We start from the raw sequence: 16,426 nt of genomic DNA, 5'->3' as shown, positions 1-16,426 counted from the left end.
ATAAATTATAAAGGCGTTTCAGTTTCCTTTATTCTATAAACGCTGTTTGAGTAGTTTTGCTTTCTTCAAACACTGGGCATTTTCTCATTGAATACTAATTGAATAACCCTGACTGGGAAGCAGAAGCCTGAGCTCAGTGAGTGCAAACTAACCCAGTCTTGAGCCTGCAAGAAGAGGTCACTGAAGCCCAGTTAGTTCTTCCAGGGGAGTTTCCCCTGCACATGTCCCAGCCTGCTCACCCCAATCATGGAAGAAGCCCTTTATACTGAGAAGCTACAGAGCCCTGGAAAGCTGAAAGCTGAAAATCCACAGAAAGAGGCAGTTAGGGTTGGGAGGCTCTTTCTGAGGATAGAAATTGTTGTCCTGGTTTTGGTTTTTCTCCCTGGAAACCCAGGGCACTACAACCACTTCCATATAATCGCCTACTCATTAATCATTTTAACACTGCCCTTGACAACTGGTTTTCCCCCTGTGTTTTCCTAATATTTGGCATGCAGAGTCTCAAATCTCTACCACACTGTGTTCCCCCAGATTAACTTGAGGCTTGCAGTAAAATATTAAGTTTCCAGTTCCTTCCCCACATTTTACTTGATTTTGTCAAATAAAACCAATTCAGGTTTAGGTAAGAAGTTCCTTAATTCTAAAGGAGTATTGCACCAGCTGTAAGATCTTTGTGGATCTCAAAGGTTAGGCAGACAAAGACTTTCTTTCACAGGGAGGAGCAAACAAGCTCAGAAGGCAGGAGGGGAAGGGCAGGATTAAGATGCCAATATCAGATTCTAGATCAGAGAATATTTCACTCTGATGTCAGCCTGTTCTTAGGAGGGGCTTAGGGAGGGGTTGAATGTTGACCAGGCTGTGGGTGTGTCAAAGTCCAGCAACTTGGAGAAAAATATAAAGTTTGGTTGAGTAGTTTATTCTGAACACTGAAGACAGAACTGTTCAGCTGAGTCAGAAGGGGAATTTGGAGAGTCTGTGGCTTTGTGATGACTAAATCAGGGAGCATCATCGAAGTCATAATAGGGTGGTTTTTTGCAGTAAGCTGTTCTTGGAGAACACAAAAGATGGGGGATTTCTTTAATCACAGCTATTTACTAGGTTACTATTCCTATCTTTTCCCACTGTTTTTTTTTTTTGCCCTGTATGTATTTATCTCATTTGGCTGTTCTGAACTGTATCCTTATGATAACCTGATAAACATAAGTAAAGCGATTTGCTGAGTTATTTGAATAGATCTTTGAAATGATTGAACTTAAGGATAGGGTTATGGGTGCCCTTGATTTACAGGCAGTAGCTTGGAAGCATAGATAGTGCCCCAGGCATTGTGACTGGCATCTGAAGTGGGGGCAGTGTTGTGGAACAGAGCCCAGAACTTGTGGGGCCTGTGCCGACTCTGTGTGGTGTCAGAATTAAGTTGTTGGCACTCAGTTGATGTTGGAGGATTGGTTGGTGTTCAGCAAACTCTACCCATTTGGTGTCAGAAGACAGACCTCACAGAGGCCTGGGTTGGAGAGAGACTCCCAAGTGTCTGGGGGAAGGGAGGCTCTGTTCTGCACACAGGTTGCCCCACTGTGCATTGTCCTTTGATTCCAGGTCTCCTGCTAGGGTGAGAGGGGACTGAAGACTGAGAGGAAAGGCGTTCTGAGAAGAGACCCCCTCCCCCACCCAGCTGCTACTACAAGATTCCCACCCACTCCTGAACATACCAACTAGGCATTGGCATGTCCCGGTCCCTCCCAGGAGAAGGCTTGACCGTCAGGAATTACATCCATAGCACCTTTGCTTCCAGTTTCCTGCCAAAAACCCACTCAAGTGCCTGAGGACTCCTGGCTTGTTGTAATCCTAGACACTGAATCCGTAGCAGCGGCCTCGTTTCTCCATCAAACTAGGCTTGTGGACCATCCAATCATAATCTTATCTGCCTGCATGGACCCAGGAATATGTCAGAGCATAGCCCCACCTGGGCCAGTATCTGTAGCACAAACCAGTCCTTCCACCAACTTGGTACTACCCTCTGCTCATGGCTCGATAGCACCTTCCTCTGTTCTGCCTTTTACTTCCCCACAAGCCCCTTCTTTATGTGTACCCAGTGTTCCCAAGGTCACCCCACAGGTGCCTGAATCCAGCACCTATTGGAACTCAGATGTCCATGAGCTCAAGACCATGGCCCTAGACTTGGCTGTTGTAAGAGCAAATACAAATTAGAAATACATACAAGACTTAATCCTTCTTGAAAATAAGGAAAGAAATTTTTCTTTTTTTTTCTTAAAGCATTTACTTTAGAAAACTTTCATATGTAAATTATTTTTCTGTTTTACAATCTGTCTAAATCACTCTAACAGCTAAATAGGTCATTTGTCAGTCTTTTTGACTCAGTACTGCCTTTCTCTAAATGTAAATAGCAAAGAAGATAGAGCTGTATCCCACAGTTTCTCTAGGAGAGCAGGCATCTGGCTCCAAGTTGCAAATCTGCCTGTCACGAAGACATGAAGTTTATTTTTCCTTTGACTGTAGCCAATTAAAAACCACAGATGGCCTCCCAATTCCCAGGTGAATTTAGAATGAACTCTATCTGACGAATGGTGCTGTCAGGTCTTCTATTGAGGACTAATTATGGTGACTTTTCACCAGTAGGTGTTTTTCTAATCTCTTAGCAGGTTGCCTGTCATGTCCTTTACATTCTGGGCTAATTATGTCACAAAAGACTTTTCTTTCTTTTCTACCACTATGGATAGTTTTTCTGGGGTTGGAGATGATTTTATGATTTTCTTCTTCATTATATTTTTCAAACATTGCCCAGAATTACCGTACAGAATATAAACCTGTAAGGTGCCTGTAAGACTTCACTCCAGAGGGTCCTTTCCCTCTTTGATTTCTGTTCACAACCCACAATTGTGCAGCACAGTGCCCACTACTCCCAAAATCTGCAGGCAGAATGGTCTCTCTGCTTACTTGGAATCTTCAGTCCCTTCTAGAACCGTTTGGCTACATTTCTACAAAAATAAGTTCACAGGGCATCAATCAGTTAGCCATTCCAGCTCTGTCTTTCCATGCCCCTGGCATCTTCAGACCTGAAACTGATTCAGAGACCATGGGGCCTGGAAACCAACCAGGCACACACACATGCATTGAGTAGGCCTGAGAATCTCAACGTTCCCCTCATCCTCTTGCCCAAATGCCCATGAATGTGCAGAAGGCGCATGCCACTTCCCTGCCCCTCCCACACCTAAATATGCAGCTGTGGATTCTGAACCCAGGTCCTGGGGTTCTCCAGGATGTGTGACAGCAGCCTTCCTGAGGGGCTGTCTCCTCTAGTTTTCTTCACAGCAACACCCAAGAATGCAGAGCCAGGTTGATCCCACCTGGAGTCTGCACATAAAGGCTGGTCTCCACCTGGGATCCACGAGACAGGGCCAGACTTTGGACTCAGGATATATAGAAAATCCAGGGAACGTTTTCTGCATTGTGAGAGATCAACATGGACTTTGTATAAACAGAATTTCGTGGCAGAATCTGTAAGTGTAAAGCAGCACCTTAGCAGAGGGAGGGAGCCATGAGTGAAGCTGTGCCTACCTGTGAGCTGTGTTACTGGAGTACGGTAATCTTGTCCTTTCTTGTACCTAAGAGTTAGCTGATCAGGTATAGGTAATAACATATCTGGATCCTGGATCTGTGGCCCTACGATGACAACTCAATTTTCTATTCTGGTTCCACAAGGACAACTTGAGTCTTTCCTGCCCGAATCACTATTGGGTTTTCATCACACCGTTACAGGGACTATCTCACCAGCACCTAGGGGTCCTTGAGACACTTGGTTATATCCTGTGCAGGCAGGGGACAGGCTGACAATGGGCTAATCTTGCTTCTGTCTCAGAGGGAGAGGAATGAGTCATCAGGGTTTGTTTCTCTTTTAACAGAAGGAATCTCCTTATTTGGTATCCAAGTGGGAGTTGCTCCAGTTTTCTAATGTGTGGGTGAAATACAAGGAGGAGGCCTGGAGACTCATACTGATAGGTAAACCAATTCCTTCCATTTCATATGGCCACTAGGCAAACAGATGCAGCAGCCATAGTCCCTACCATCCAGGAACTTTCAGTCTAGAGCAGATGGATAATGGTTGAATTCAACATCATGTGGTCAGGAGCAAGAACAGAGGTGTACAGGGAACTTGGACTTGGTTTGGGACACTGCCCTTATGTTGACGTTGTGAGTTCTGATGTCACCACCTGAAGGGCCACCCGTGGACAAAAGAGTTGTTATTATAATGATTATTTATGTTGCTTTTTTCTTGTTAAAGATAATTATGTAGCTACTAATATAATTTTCCTAGAAAGCCCTATGCGTTTTGGTTAAATTGTTTGTTGTTGCATGTTACAAAATAGAATGAAGCTTAAACTATTAAAACAAGGCAACCCATGGGAGTCAAGTTCTTGTTGGTCAGGCTTAGGAAAGACAATTGAAAATAAAGCAGCAATGTAGAGACGAGAAGTCTAGCCCAGCCCCTGCCCCAGCCCTGCCCAAATCCATCCTCTTCTGAACCTGGTCCAGGTCTGCCCCTACCCTGGAGCCTCCCCTCATAGAACTGACTAGAGGAGATCAGACTTCAGGGTGGCTGCTGCTGCCATCTTTTCAGAGGTGGTGCTCACAATTTCCCCAAACCCAAAAGCAGATAAATGGGAGTAAAAGACTCACTTTTTCAAAATTATTTGAAAATTAAATTTTTTTCTTATTGAAACCAGTACCTCTAGAAACATTCCACCTGGCAACCTCTTTTTCATTTCTGCAGATCCAGTAGTTGCTCTACAAGTTGCAACAAAGTCAGTGTAAAGATATAAAGAGAATAATGAGAAATTCTTTTTCTTCTTCTTTTTTTTTTTTTTGAGACTGAATCTCACTCTGTTGCCCAGGCTGGAATAGTGTCGCAATCTCAGCTTACACAACCTCTGCCTTCCTGGTTCAGGTGATTCTCTGCCTTAGCCTCCCGAGTAACTGGGATTACAGGTGTGCCACCATGCCCAGCTGATTTTTGTATTTTTAGTAGAGATAGGGTTTCACAATGTTGACCAGGCTGGTCTTGAACTCCTGACCTCAAATGATCCACCCACCTTGGCCTCACAGAGTGCTGGGATTACAGGCGTGAGCCACCACGCCCAGTGGAGAAATTCTTCTGAACTAAACTTGACCCCTTCCTTTCTGTATCCCTCCCATCTGTCTATAGTTAGCTTTTATAGTGATAGGGAAACAAGAAGAAATAGAAAGGCTGGGCCATTTTCTAAATCCTGCTGGGAATTATGGGATACTCAGGAGCCACGTCCCAGAGGTTTATGTGGCTTAACTCGCACCATGTGATGTTCCCAGCACAGTGCATACTGTGAGCACATAGTACAAGCTCAGTAAACACTGCTTTAATGCATGTCTCCATGTTGTTTTCCAAATGCTGACTTAGACCTAACTGTCTTCTCCAGTCTCTGTATCTGTAGACTTTAAATGGCTGGCAAAGGATGTGATCTTTCAGGACAGTGATTGGTGGTCCTCGCTGTGAACGAAAAGTTGTTTTTTTTTTTTTTTTTAAGACGGAGTCTCGCTCTGTCACCCAGGCTGGAGTGCAGTGGCGCGATCTTGGCTCACTGCAAGCTCCGCCTGCTGGATTCACGCCATTCTCCTGCCTCAGCCTCCCGAGTAGCTGGAACTACAGGCGCCCGCTACCACGCCCGGCTAATTTTTTGTATTTTTAGTAGAGACGGGCTTTCACCGTGTTAGCCAGGATGGTCTCGATCTCCTGACCTTGTGATCCACCCATCTCGGCCTTCCAAAGTGCTGGGATTACAGGCGTGAGCCACCGCGCCGGGCCCAAAAAGTATTTTTGTTGTGATTAGAGTATTGGGTGTAGGGGACTCTGCTGTGTCTGCTTCCTCTAGCTGAATGCTATTGATATTGGGTCTAGGAGGAGCAACATCAGCATTGACAGGGGACTTGTTAAAGAAGCCAGTTCATGGAAACTTTTCAAACCTGCAGAATCACATTACTTAGAGGGGGCCCAGAATACCAAATGATATGTATGCATATTGAACCTTGAGAGGCAATGCTTAGCTAAGTGATTCTCAGCCCCGGCTTCTAAGTAGGGTCACATGGCCAGTTTGAAGAACTATGTCACCTGTATCTTCCCCCACAGATTGTTTTTTATGATTATATTATGCTTTACTTTTCCCCTCCACCCATATCACAGCAATGATTATGGGCCTGTCTGTGCGTCAGCACTGATACCAACTTGTCTTATTACAGATAATGCTAACTTCATTTACTTGGTTCAGGTGCCCTCTGCCAGAATCCTTCACTATAATCATTTTTCTCTTTGTCTTTAATGAGTATCTAGGAGGGAGGATTGACTGAGTGTGTGTATAAACCATCACATTTAATCCAGAGACTCCCATTTCTTTTTGGTTTCCCTGTGCTTGTAGCTTTCTTTGCAGAGTGAAGGCTCTCACGTTTGTGGACAGGAGATAACAGCTTTTAAGACTGGAAGTTCTGAAGCAGGTCTCAGTATTGTAGGTTTCCATTTTATTTCATCTCATGTCACAAGCATATGCTTATTTATCTTTATATTTTCAGAGAAAGAATAAGAATTAACATATAACAAATATATCTATTGTCTTAAAATTCTAAAATATATAATGGCACATAGAATAAACATAACAAAAACTTGAAAAAAAATACCAGACTCAGAAACAAGAGCTTTTACTTTATTTCGTTGTATGTATTGGTCCTTATAAAGTTTTGTTAAAACACACAAAAAAGGCATCATCCACAAAGAGTTTTATAGTTTTTATACAATTTAAAACATTTTTAAATTTTATTTACACAGAGATATTCTCTTTTAATATGTATATAGTTACCATTTCTCTGTGTATGTGTGTGTGCGCACGCGTGTGCACATACACACATAAGATGAAAGCATTATTTGGTCACTATTGTGTGGCTGCTTTCTTGTTTTCATCACTCAGTTACGAAATCTTCTCTGAACATTGTTAAGGTTGTCTCTGTATATTGACCGGTATATCCCTTTGAGATAAATTCTAAATCAGATAAACTGAGGCAAAATACAAACTTTACTATGTAGCAAATATTTGCAAAATAATTTTTATATAAGAGGAAGAATATTTTTCTCATAGATTATTATTTTGTATTATTATACTTTAAGTTCTAGGGTACATGTGCACAACGTGCAGGTTTGTTACATATGTATACATGTGCCATGTTGGTGTGCTGCACCCACTAACTCGTCATTTACATTAGGTATATCTCCTAATGCTATCCCTCCCCCCTCCCCAGTCCCCACAATAGGCCCCGGTGTGTGATGTTTCCCTTCCTGTGTCCGAGTGATCTCATTGTTCAGTTCCCACCTATGAGTGAGAACATGCGGTGTTTGGTTTTCTGTTCTTGCAATAGTTTGCTGAGAATGATGGTTTCCAGCTGCATCCATGTCTCTGCAAAGGACACGAACTCGTCCTTTTTTATGGCTGCATAGTATTCCATGGTGTGTATGTGCCACATTTTCTTAATCCAGTCTGTCACTGATGGGTATTTGGGTTGATTCCAAGTCTTTGCTATTGTGAATAGTGCTGCAATAAACATACGTGTGCATGTGTCTTTATAGCAGCATGATTTATAATCCTTTGGGTATATCCCCAGTAATGGGATGGCTGGGTCAAATGGTATTTCTGGTTCTAGATCCTTGAGGGATCGCCACACTGTTTTCCACAATGGATGAACTAGTTTACAGTCCCACCAGCAGTGTAAAAGTATTCCTATTTCTCCACATCCTCTCCAGCCCCTGTTGTTTCCTGACTTTTTAATGATTGGCATTCTAACTGGTGTGAGATGGTATCTCATTGTGGTTTTGATTTGCATTTCTCTGATGGTGAGTGACGATGAGCATTTTTTCTTGTGTCTGTTGGCTGTATGAATGTCTTATTTTGAGAAGGGTCTGTTCATATCCTTTACCCACTTTTTGATGGGGTTGTTTTTTTTGTGTAAATTTGTTTGAGTTCTTTGTAGGTTCTGGATATTAGTCCTTTGTCAGATGAGTAGATTGCAAAAATTTTCCGCCATTCTGTAGGTTGTCTGTTTTCCCTGATAGTAGTTTCTTTTGCTGTGCAGAGGCTCTTTAGTTTAATTAGATCCCATTTGTCAATTTTGGCTTTTGTTGCCGTTGCTTTTGGTGTTTTAGACATGAAGTCCTTGCCCATGCCTATGTCCTGAATGGTATTACCTAGGTTTTCTTCTAGGGTTTTTATGGTATTAGGTCTAACATTTAAGTCTCTAATCCATCTTGAATTAATTTTCATACAAGGAGTAAGGAAAGGATCCAGTTTCAGCTTTCTACTTATGGCTAGCCAATTTTCCCAGCACCATTTATTAAATAGGTAATCCTTTCCCTATTTCTTGTTTTTGTCAGGTTTGTCAAAGATCAGATGGCTGTAGATGTGTGGTATTATTTCTGAGGGCTCTGTTCTGTTCCATGGTCTATATCTCTGTTTTGATACCAGTACCATGCTGTTTTGGTTACTGTAGCCTTGTAGTATAGTTTGAAGTCAGGTAGCGTGATGCCTCCAGTTTTGTTCTTTTGGCTTAGGATTGTCTTGGCAATGTGGGCTCTTTTTTGGTTCCCTATGAACTTTAAAGCAGTTTTTTCCAATTCTGTGAAGAAACTCATTGATAGCTTGATGGGGATGGCATTGAATCTATAAATTACCTTGAGCAGTATGGCTATTTTCACAATATTGATTCTTCCTATCCATGAGCATGGTATGTTCTTCCATGTGTTTGTGTCCTCTTTTATTTCACTGAGCAGTGGTTTGTAGTTCTCCTTGAAGAGGTCCTTTACATCCCTTGTAAGTTGGATTCCTAGGTATTTTATTCTTTTTGAAGGTATTGTGAATGGGAGTTCATTCATGATTTGGCTCTCTGTTTGTCTGTTATTGATGTATAAGAATGCTTGTGATTTTTGCACGTTCATTTTGTGTCCTGAGACTTTGCTGAAGTTGCTTATCAGCTTAAGGAGATTTTGGACTGAGACGATGGGGTTTTCTAAATATACAATCATGTCATTTGCAAACAGGGACAATTTGACTTTTTCTTTTCCTAACTGAATACCCTTTATTTCTTTCTCTTGCCTGATTGCCCTAGCCAGAACTTCCAACACTATGTTGAATAGGAGTGGTGAGAGAGGGCGTCCTGTCTTGTGCCAGTTTTCAAAGGGAATGCTTCTAGTTTTTGCCCCTTTAGTATGATATTGGCTGTGGGTTTGTCATAAATAGGTCTTATTATTTTGAGATACGTTCCATCAATTCCGAATTTATTGAGAGTTTTTAGCATGAAGGGCTGTTGAATTTTGTGAAAGGCCTTTTCTGCATCTATTGAGATAATCATGTGGTTTTTGTCTTTGGTTCTGTTTATATGCTGGATTACATTTATTGATTTGCGAATGTTGAACCAGCCTTGCATCCCAGGGATGAAGCCCACTTGATCATGGTGGATACGCTTTTTGATGTGCTGCTGGATTCGGTTTGCCAGTATTTTATTGAGGATTTTTGCATCGATGTTTATCAGGGATCTTGGTCTAAAATTCTCTTTTTTTGTTGTGTCTCTGCCAGGCTTTGGTATCAGGATGATGTTGGCCTCATAAAATGAGTTAGGGAGGATTCCCTCTTTTTCTATTGATTGGAATAGTTTCAGAAGGAATGGTACCAGCTCTTTCTTGTACCTCTGGTAGAATTTGGCTGTGAATCTTTCTGGTCCTGGACTTTTTTTGGTTGGTAGGCTATTGATTATTGCCTAAATTTCAGAACCTGCTATTGGTCTATTCAGGGATTCAACTTCTTCCTGGTTTAGTCTTGGGAGAGTGTAAGTGTCCAGGAAATTATCCATTTCTTCTAGGTTTTCTAGTTTATTTGCGTAGAGGTGTTTATAGTATTCTCTGATGGTAGTTTGTATTTCTATGGGGTCGGTGGTGACATCCCCTTTATCATTTTTTATTGCATCTATTTGATTCTTCTCTCTTTTCTTCTTTGTTAGTCTTGCTAGCGGTCTATCAATTTTGTTGATCTTTTCAAAAAACCAACTCCTGGATTCACTGATTTTTTTGGAGGGTTTTTTGTGTCTCTATCTCCTTCAGTTCTGCTCTGATCTTAGTTATTTCTTACCTTCTGCTGGCTTTTGAATGTGTTTGCTCTTGCTTCTCTAGTTCTTTTAATTGTGATGTTAGGGTGTCAATTTTAGATCTTTCCTGCTTTCTCTTGTGGGCACTCAGTGCTATACATTTCCCTCTACACACTGCTTTAAATGTGTCCCAGAGATTCTGGTATGTTGTATCTTCGTTCTAATTGGTTTCAAAGAACATCTTTATTTCTGCCTTCATTTCATTATGTACCCAGTGTCATTCAGGGACAGGTTGTTCAGTTTCCATGTAGTTGAGCGGTTTTGATTGAGTTTCTTAGTCCTCAGTTCTAGGTTGATTGCACTGTGGTCTGAGAGATAGTTTGTTATAATTTCTGTTCTTTTACATTTGCTGAGGAGTGCTTTACTTCCAACTATGTGGTCAATTTTGGAATAAGTGCGATGTGTTGCTGAGAAGAATGTATATTCTGTCGATTTGGGGTGGAGAGTTCTGTAGGTGTCTATTAGGTTCGCTTGGTGCAGAGTTGAGTTCAATTCCTAGATATCCTTGTTAACTTTCTGTCTCATTGATCTGTCTAATGTTGACAGTGGGGTGTTGAAGTCTCCCATGATTATTGTATGGGAGTGTAAGTCTCTTTGTAACTCTCTAAGGACTTGCTTTATGAATCTGGGTGCTCCTGTACTGGGTGCATATATATTTAGGATAGTTAGCTCTTCCTGATGAATTGATCCCTTTACCATTATGTAATGGCCTTCTTTGTCTCTTTTGATCTTTGTTCGTTTAAAGTCTGTTTTATCAGAAGCTAGGATTGCAACCCCCACTTTTTTTTTTGTTTTCTATTTGCTTGGTAAATCTTCCTCCATCCCTTTATTTTGAGCCTATGTGTGTCTCTGCATGTGAGATGGGTCTCCTGAATACAGCAAACTGATGGGTCTTGACCCTATCCAATTTGCCAGTCTGTGTCTTTTAAATGGACCATTTAGTCCATTTACATTTAAGTTTAACATTGTTATGTGTGAACTTGATCCTATCATTATGATATTAGCTGGTTATTTTGCTCGTTAGTTGATGCAGTTTCTTCCTAGCATCAATGGACTTGACATTTTGGCATGTTTTTGCAATGGCTGGTACCAGTTGTTCCTTTCCATGTTTAGTGCTTCCTTCAGGATCTCTTGTAGGGCAGGCCTGGTGGTGACAGAATCTCTCAGCATTTGCTTGTCTGTAAAGGATTTTATTTCTCCTTCACTTATGAAACTTAGTTTGACTGGATATGAAATTCTGGGTTTAAAATTCTTTTCTTTAAGAATGTTGAATATTGGCCCCCACTCTCTTCTGGCTTGTAGAGTTTCTGCCAAGAGATCTGCTGTTAGTCTGATGGGCTTCCCTTTGTGGGTAACTCGACCTTTGTCTTTGGCTGCCCTTAACATTTTTTCCTTCATTTCAACTTTGGTGAATCTGCCAATTATGTGGCTTGGCGTTGCTCTTGTCGAGGAGTATCTTTGTGGCATTCTCTGTATTTCCTGAATTTGAATGTTGGCCTGCCTTACTAGCTTGGGGAAGTTCTCCTGGATGATATCCTGCAGAGTGTTTTCCAACTTGGTTCCATTTTCCCCGTCACTTTCAGGCACACCTATCAGACGTAGATTTGGTCTTTTCACATAATCCCATATTTCTTGGAGGCTTTGTTCATTTCGTTTTACTCTTTTTTCTCTATACTTCTCTTCTTGCTTCATTTCATTCATTTGATCTTCAATCACTGATACTCCTCCTTCCAGTTGATCAAGTGGGTTACTGAAGCTTGTGCATTTGTCATGTAGTTCTCGTGTCATGGTTTTCATCTCTGTCAGTTCTTTTAAGGTCTTCTCTGCATTGATTATTCTAGTTATCCATTTATCCATTCTTTTTTCAAGGTTTTTAGTTTCTTTGCGCTGGGTACATAGTTCCTCCTTTAGCTCTGAGAAGTTTGATAGACTGAAGCCTAAGCCGCCTTCTCTCAACTCTTCAAAGTCATTCTCCATCCAGCTTTGTTCCGTTGCTGATGATGAGCTGCGTTCCTTTGGAGGGGGAAATGTGCTCTGATTTTTTGAATTTCCAGCTTTTCTGCACTGCTTTTTCCCCATCTTTGTGGTTTTATCTGCCTTTGGTCTTTGATGATGGTGACGTACTGATGGGGTTTTGGTGTGGGTGTCCTTTCTGTTTGTTAGTTTTCCTTCTAACAGTCAGGACCCTTAGCTGCAGGTCTGTTGGAGTTTGCTTGAGGTCCATTCCAGACCCTGTTTGCATGTGTATCAGCTGCGCAGGCTGCAGAAGATAGAATATTGCTGAACAGCAAGTGTTGCTGTCTGATTCTTGCTCTGGAAGCTTTGTCTCAGGGGTGTACCCAGCTGTATGAGGTATGAGGTGTCGGTCTGCACCTAGTGGGGAATGTCTTCCAGTTAGGCTACTCAGGGGTCAGGGACCCACTTGAGCAGGCAGTCTGTCCATTCTCATATCTCAGCTTCCATGCGGGAGAACCACTGCTCTCTTTAAAGCTGTCAGACAGGGACTTTTACATCTGCAGAGGGTTCTGCTGCTTTTTGTTTAGCTATGCCCTCTCCCCAGAGGTGGAGTCTACAGAGGCAGGCAGGCCTCCTTGAGCTGTGGTGGGCTTCACCCAATTCGAGCTTCCCAGTGGCTTTGTTTACCTACTTAAGCTTCAGCAATGGTGGGCGCCCCTTCCCCAGCCTCGCTGCCGCCTTGCAGTTAGATCTCAGACTGCTGTGCTAGTAATGAGGGAGGCTCCTTGGGCGTGGGACCTTCTGGGCCAGGTGTGGGATATAATCTCCTGATGTGCTGTTTGCTAAGACCCTTGGTAAAGCACAGTATTAGGGTGGGAGTTACCCGATTTTCCAGGTGTTGTGTGTCTCAATTTCCCTTGGCTAGGAAAAGGAATTCCTTTCCCCCTTGCACTTCCCGGGGGGGCGATGCCTCGCCCTGCTTCATCTCTTGCTGGTTGGGCTGCACTCGCGGACCAGCATCGACTCTCTGACACGCCCCAGTGAGATGAACCCGGTACCTCAGTTGAAAATGCAGAAATCACCCATCTTCTGTGTCGCTCATGCTGTGAGCTGGAAGCTTGAGCTGTTCCTATTCGGCCATCTTGGCTCTCATAGATTACTGATTGGATTTTGTATATGTAAACAACTGTTAGTATGACATCGGATATACAGTATATGTTCAAAAAGGATTACTACCATTCTAGCTGTTGTAACTTGTAAATTTCATAAAATTCTCAGTTTCACATCATGCCTGAATTCTTTCCTCAGTGTTCAACCTCTCTGCTATTTAAAAGTGGCTTCTGGGCCTGAAGCATTAACACTACCGGTGAACTTGTTAGACATGCAGACACTCAGCCAGCCATGGTGGCTCATGCCTGTAGCCTTAGCTACTCAGGAGGCAGAGACAGGAGGATCACCTGAGCCCAGGAGGTTGAGGCTGCAGTGAGCTAAGATTCTACCACTGCACTCCAGCCTGGGTGGCAGAGTGAGACCCTGTGTCAAAAATAAAAATTAAAAAATATAGAAATGCAGAAACTCAAAATCTGGATCTACTGAATCAGACTCTGCATTTGAAGATCTCCAGTTTATTGTATACAATTTGAGAAGTATGCCTCTCAGTCACCATGACTTTTCCATCTGAGAGTTATACACAGCTGATTCTGGATGATGTAAATATAGCACCCAAAAATGTATATTCCTGTGTTGATGTCTTAGTTTTATATTTTACATTTGATATAAATATCTACACTAATTTTGTGAATTTTATGTTATTCTCTTTCCACAGAGTTTGAGACTACATTAGAAAATATTACTGTGTTAAAAATGATCTTACTGAATAACTCAGGTCACTCATATAAGTCAGAACCAATAACTGTCATTTCATCTTGAGACAAATAAAGAACTCTGCCATGGCCACATGGTCAGTGTATTGTTTATTTTTATTTCAGGGACTGTTGACATTCAGGGATGTGGCCGTAGAATTCTCTCTGGAGGAGTGGGAACACCTGGAACCAGCTCAGAAGAATTTGTATCAGGATGTGATGTTAGAAAACTACAGAAACCTGGTCTCTCTGGGTGAGGATAACTTGCCTTCAGAATATCTAATAACTAAGAATTTTATTTCTTTTCTTTTCAGAATGTCCCTTGGGATCTTGTGCTTTGTATGAGTTAGTTTCAGATTCTTGTTTTCAGGAAAAAAATAGGGGTTTTGTTGATGCAGAAAAAATTTCATAATGTTTGATTTTGACATTTGCCTTTTTATTTGAGGTGATGTACAAGTTTCACTCTAGTTGTGATTCTAGAAATTGGTTGACATAAACTATTGTTGCTTACACTTTAAAATCCAATTTTTTGGTTTTTGATTCAGTCAGATTTGCAAGAGAAGCTCAGGATCCCCAAATTTTAAATGCTTCCTAAATATTGTAAAGAAGCTGGTAGGAAACAGTATTTTGATAAATACTTTCCAAGAATCTTCTATAATGTCTTCTTTTTTCTACTGAGCACAGTACTCACTTAGAAATTAATCCTGTCCTGTGGGGCCAAAAAAAAGTATAAAAATAAAAAATAAAAAGAACCCTCAGTAAGAGTCATGTGAATTTTTCCAATGAAACAGGTCTTCTTGTCTCTAAACCGGACCTGATCACCTTTTTGGAGCAAAGGAAAGAGCCCTGGAATGTGAAGCGTGAGGAGACAGTAGCCGTCCAGCCAGGTAGGTGGGAGCGAATGAAGTAGATGACATGGGTGAGAGGTCCAGCGGTCAAGAAAGAACCAGACCTTGAAGTGTGGATTGGGAAGCTCTCCAATGGAAATGATTTTTGAGACGCCTGGGTTCTTTCCCTTGCTGTCATAGAGGGACATCTTCTGTCACATGCTCTTAAATTATCTGATGATTCTCCTTCCTCTTCTGTGATCCACCATCATATTCACAGTGACAGCTAAAGTGCTCCCCTTGGCCTGTGAGGACCTGTGTGATCTGACTGTTCTTCCATTGATTTGGGGGCTCTGGGAAAGTCGGTGCATGTTTCTACCTCTATGTGAAACCACATCTAAAGTTCTGGTTTTGCTTCATGTCAGAAGTGTGTGAGGGGAGTGATGGACAGTGAAATTTTTTTTCAGAAGTCTCAGGAATTCTGTGGATAGATGTCACATATTTTCTGATATATTAATTTTTAATCCTATTGTGGTTTCCGAGGTGATCCCACAGAAATTAAGATGCAGTAATTTTATCAAAATACAAAACATCTTTCCAAATCTAAGAAAATCTAATAATGTTTCACTTCAACTTTTAATTTTTCCTTGCCTGAGCTAAGATGAGAAATTTAAACTCTATAGGCACAAATTCCACAAATGTTAAATAGTTTAATGTGTATTACTTATTATGTAGAATTATTATCTAAATTTTTGTCTATGGGGAGTTTATAACATTGTCCATTATATAATAAACTCTAAACTGTTGCCTTATATCTTAATAACTATCATTCTTTAATTTTGTCTGGTTCAGTATGAAACTTACTGAGAATATGTCCTTTAGTTCCTTTTTTTTCCTTCTAGACATATGATTCTTTCCACAAGTATAAATGGTATCTATTTAAAATTTTGATGATTTGACATACATACACATTGTGTAATGACTAAGACAGCAAAGTTAATTACCCCATCAGTCACCTCACATTAGATGCCAATTTTTGTGTGTATGATGAGAACTCTTAATATACACTGTTAACAAATCTCAAGTATACTATAGTGCCGGGATCTATAGTTCTGGTCTGTGGCCTGTGAGGAATCTGATCACACAGCAGGAGGTGACCATTCAGCCAGCAAGCATTACTGCCTGATCTCTGCCTCCTCTCAGATCAGCAGCAGCATTTGATTCTCATAGGAGTGTGAACCCTATTGTGAACTGTGCATGCAAAAGATCTAGGTTGTGTGCTTTTTATGAGAATCTATCTAATGCCTGATGATGTGAGGTAAAACACCTTCATTCCAAAACCACCCCCGACTGGACCTCCATCTGTGGAAAAATTGTCTTCCATAAAACTGGTCCCTGCTGCCAAAAAGGTTGGGGACTACTACTATAGAGTATCATTAACTATATTTACAATGCTGTACATTAGATATTCAGAATTTATCTTATAAATGAAAGTTTGTACTTTTTACCATGATGTCCACCTTGTTTATTCATCCATGTTGTCAGAAATTGCAGGAGTACCTT

At 41.3% G+C, this 16,426-nt stretch overlaps 1 protein-coding gene across 3 annotated transcripts in view; it reads left to right on the top strand.

Annotated features, from left to right (window-relative positions):
* Nucleotides 1–16,426, top strand: part of LOC112614681 (zinc finger protein 267) — a 28,753-nt gene that overhangs the window by 2,938 nt on the left and 9,389 nt on the right. For all 3 annotated transcript variants that reach the window (XM_025371379.1, XM_025371380.1, XM_025371378.1), the window contains 2 exons: nucleotides 14,163–14,289; nucleotides 14,828–14,923. In XM_025371379.1, coding sequence (XP_025227164.1) covers nucleotides 14,163–14,289; nucleotides 14,828–14,923 — 223 coding nt within the window. The remainder of the gene's footprint in view (nucleotides 1–14,162; nucleotides 14,290–14,827; nucleotides 14,924–16,426) is intronic.

The sequence above is a fragment of the Theropithecus gelada genome, chromosome 20, assembly GCF_003255815.1.
Source record: "Theropithecus gelada isolate Dixy chromosome 20, Tgel_1.0, whole genome shotgun sequence".
Classification (NCBI taxonomy): domain Eukaryota; kingdom Metazoa; phylum Chordata; class Mammalia; order Primates; family Cercopithecidae; genus Theropithecus; species Theropithecus gelada.
Note: the sequence above shows the minus strand (reverse complement) of the source record. Positions and strands in the feature narration are given on the sequence as shown.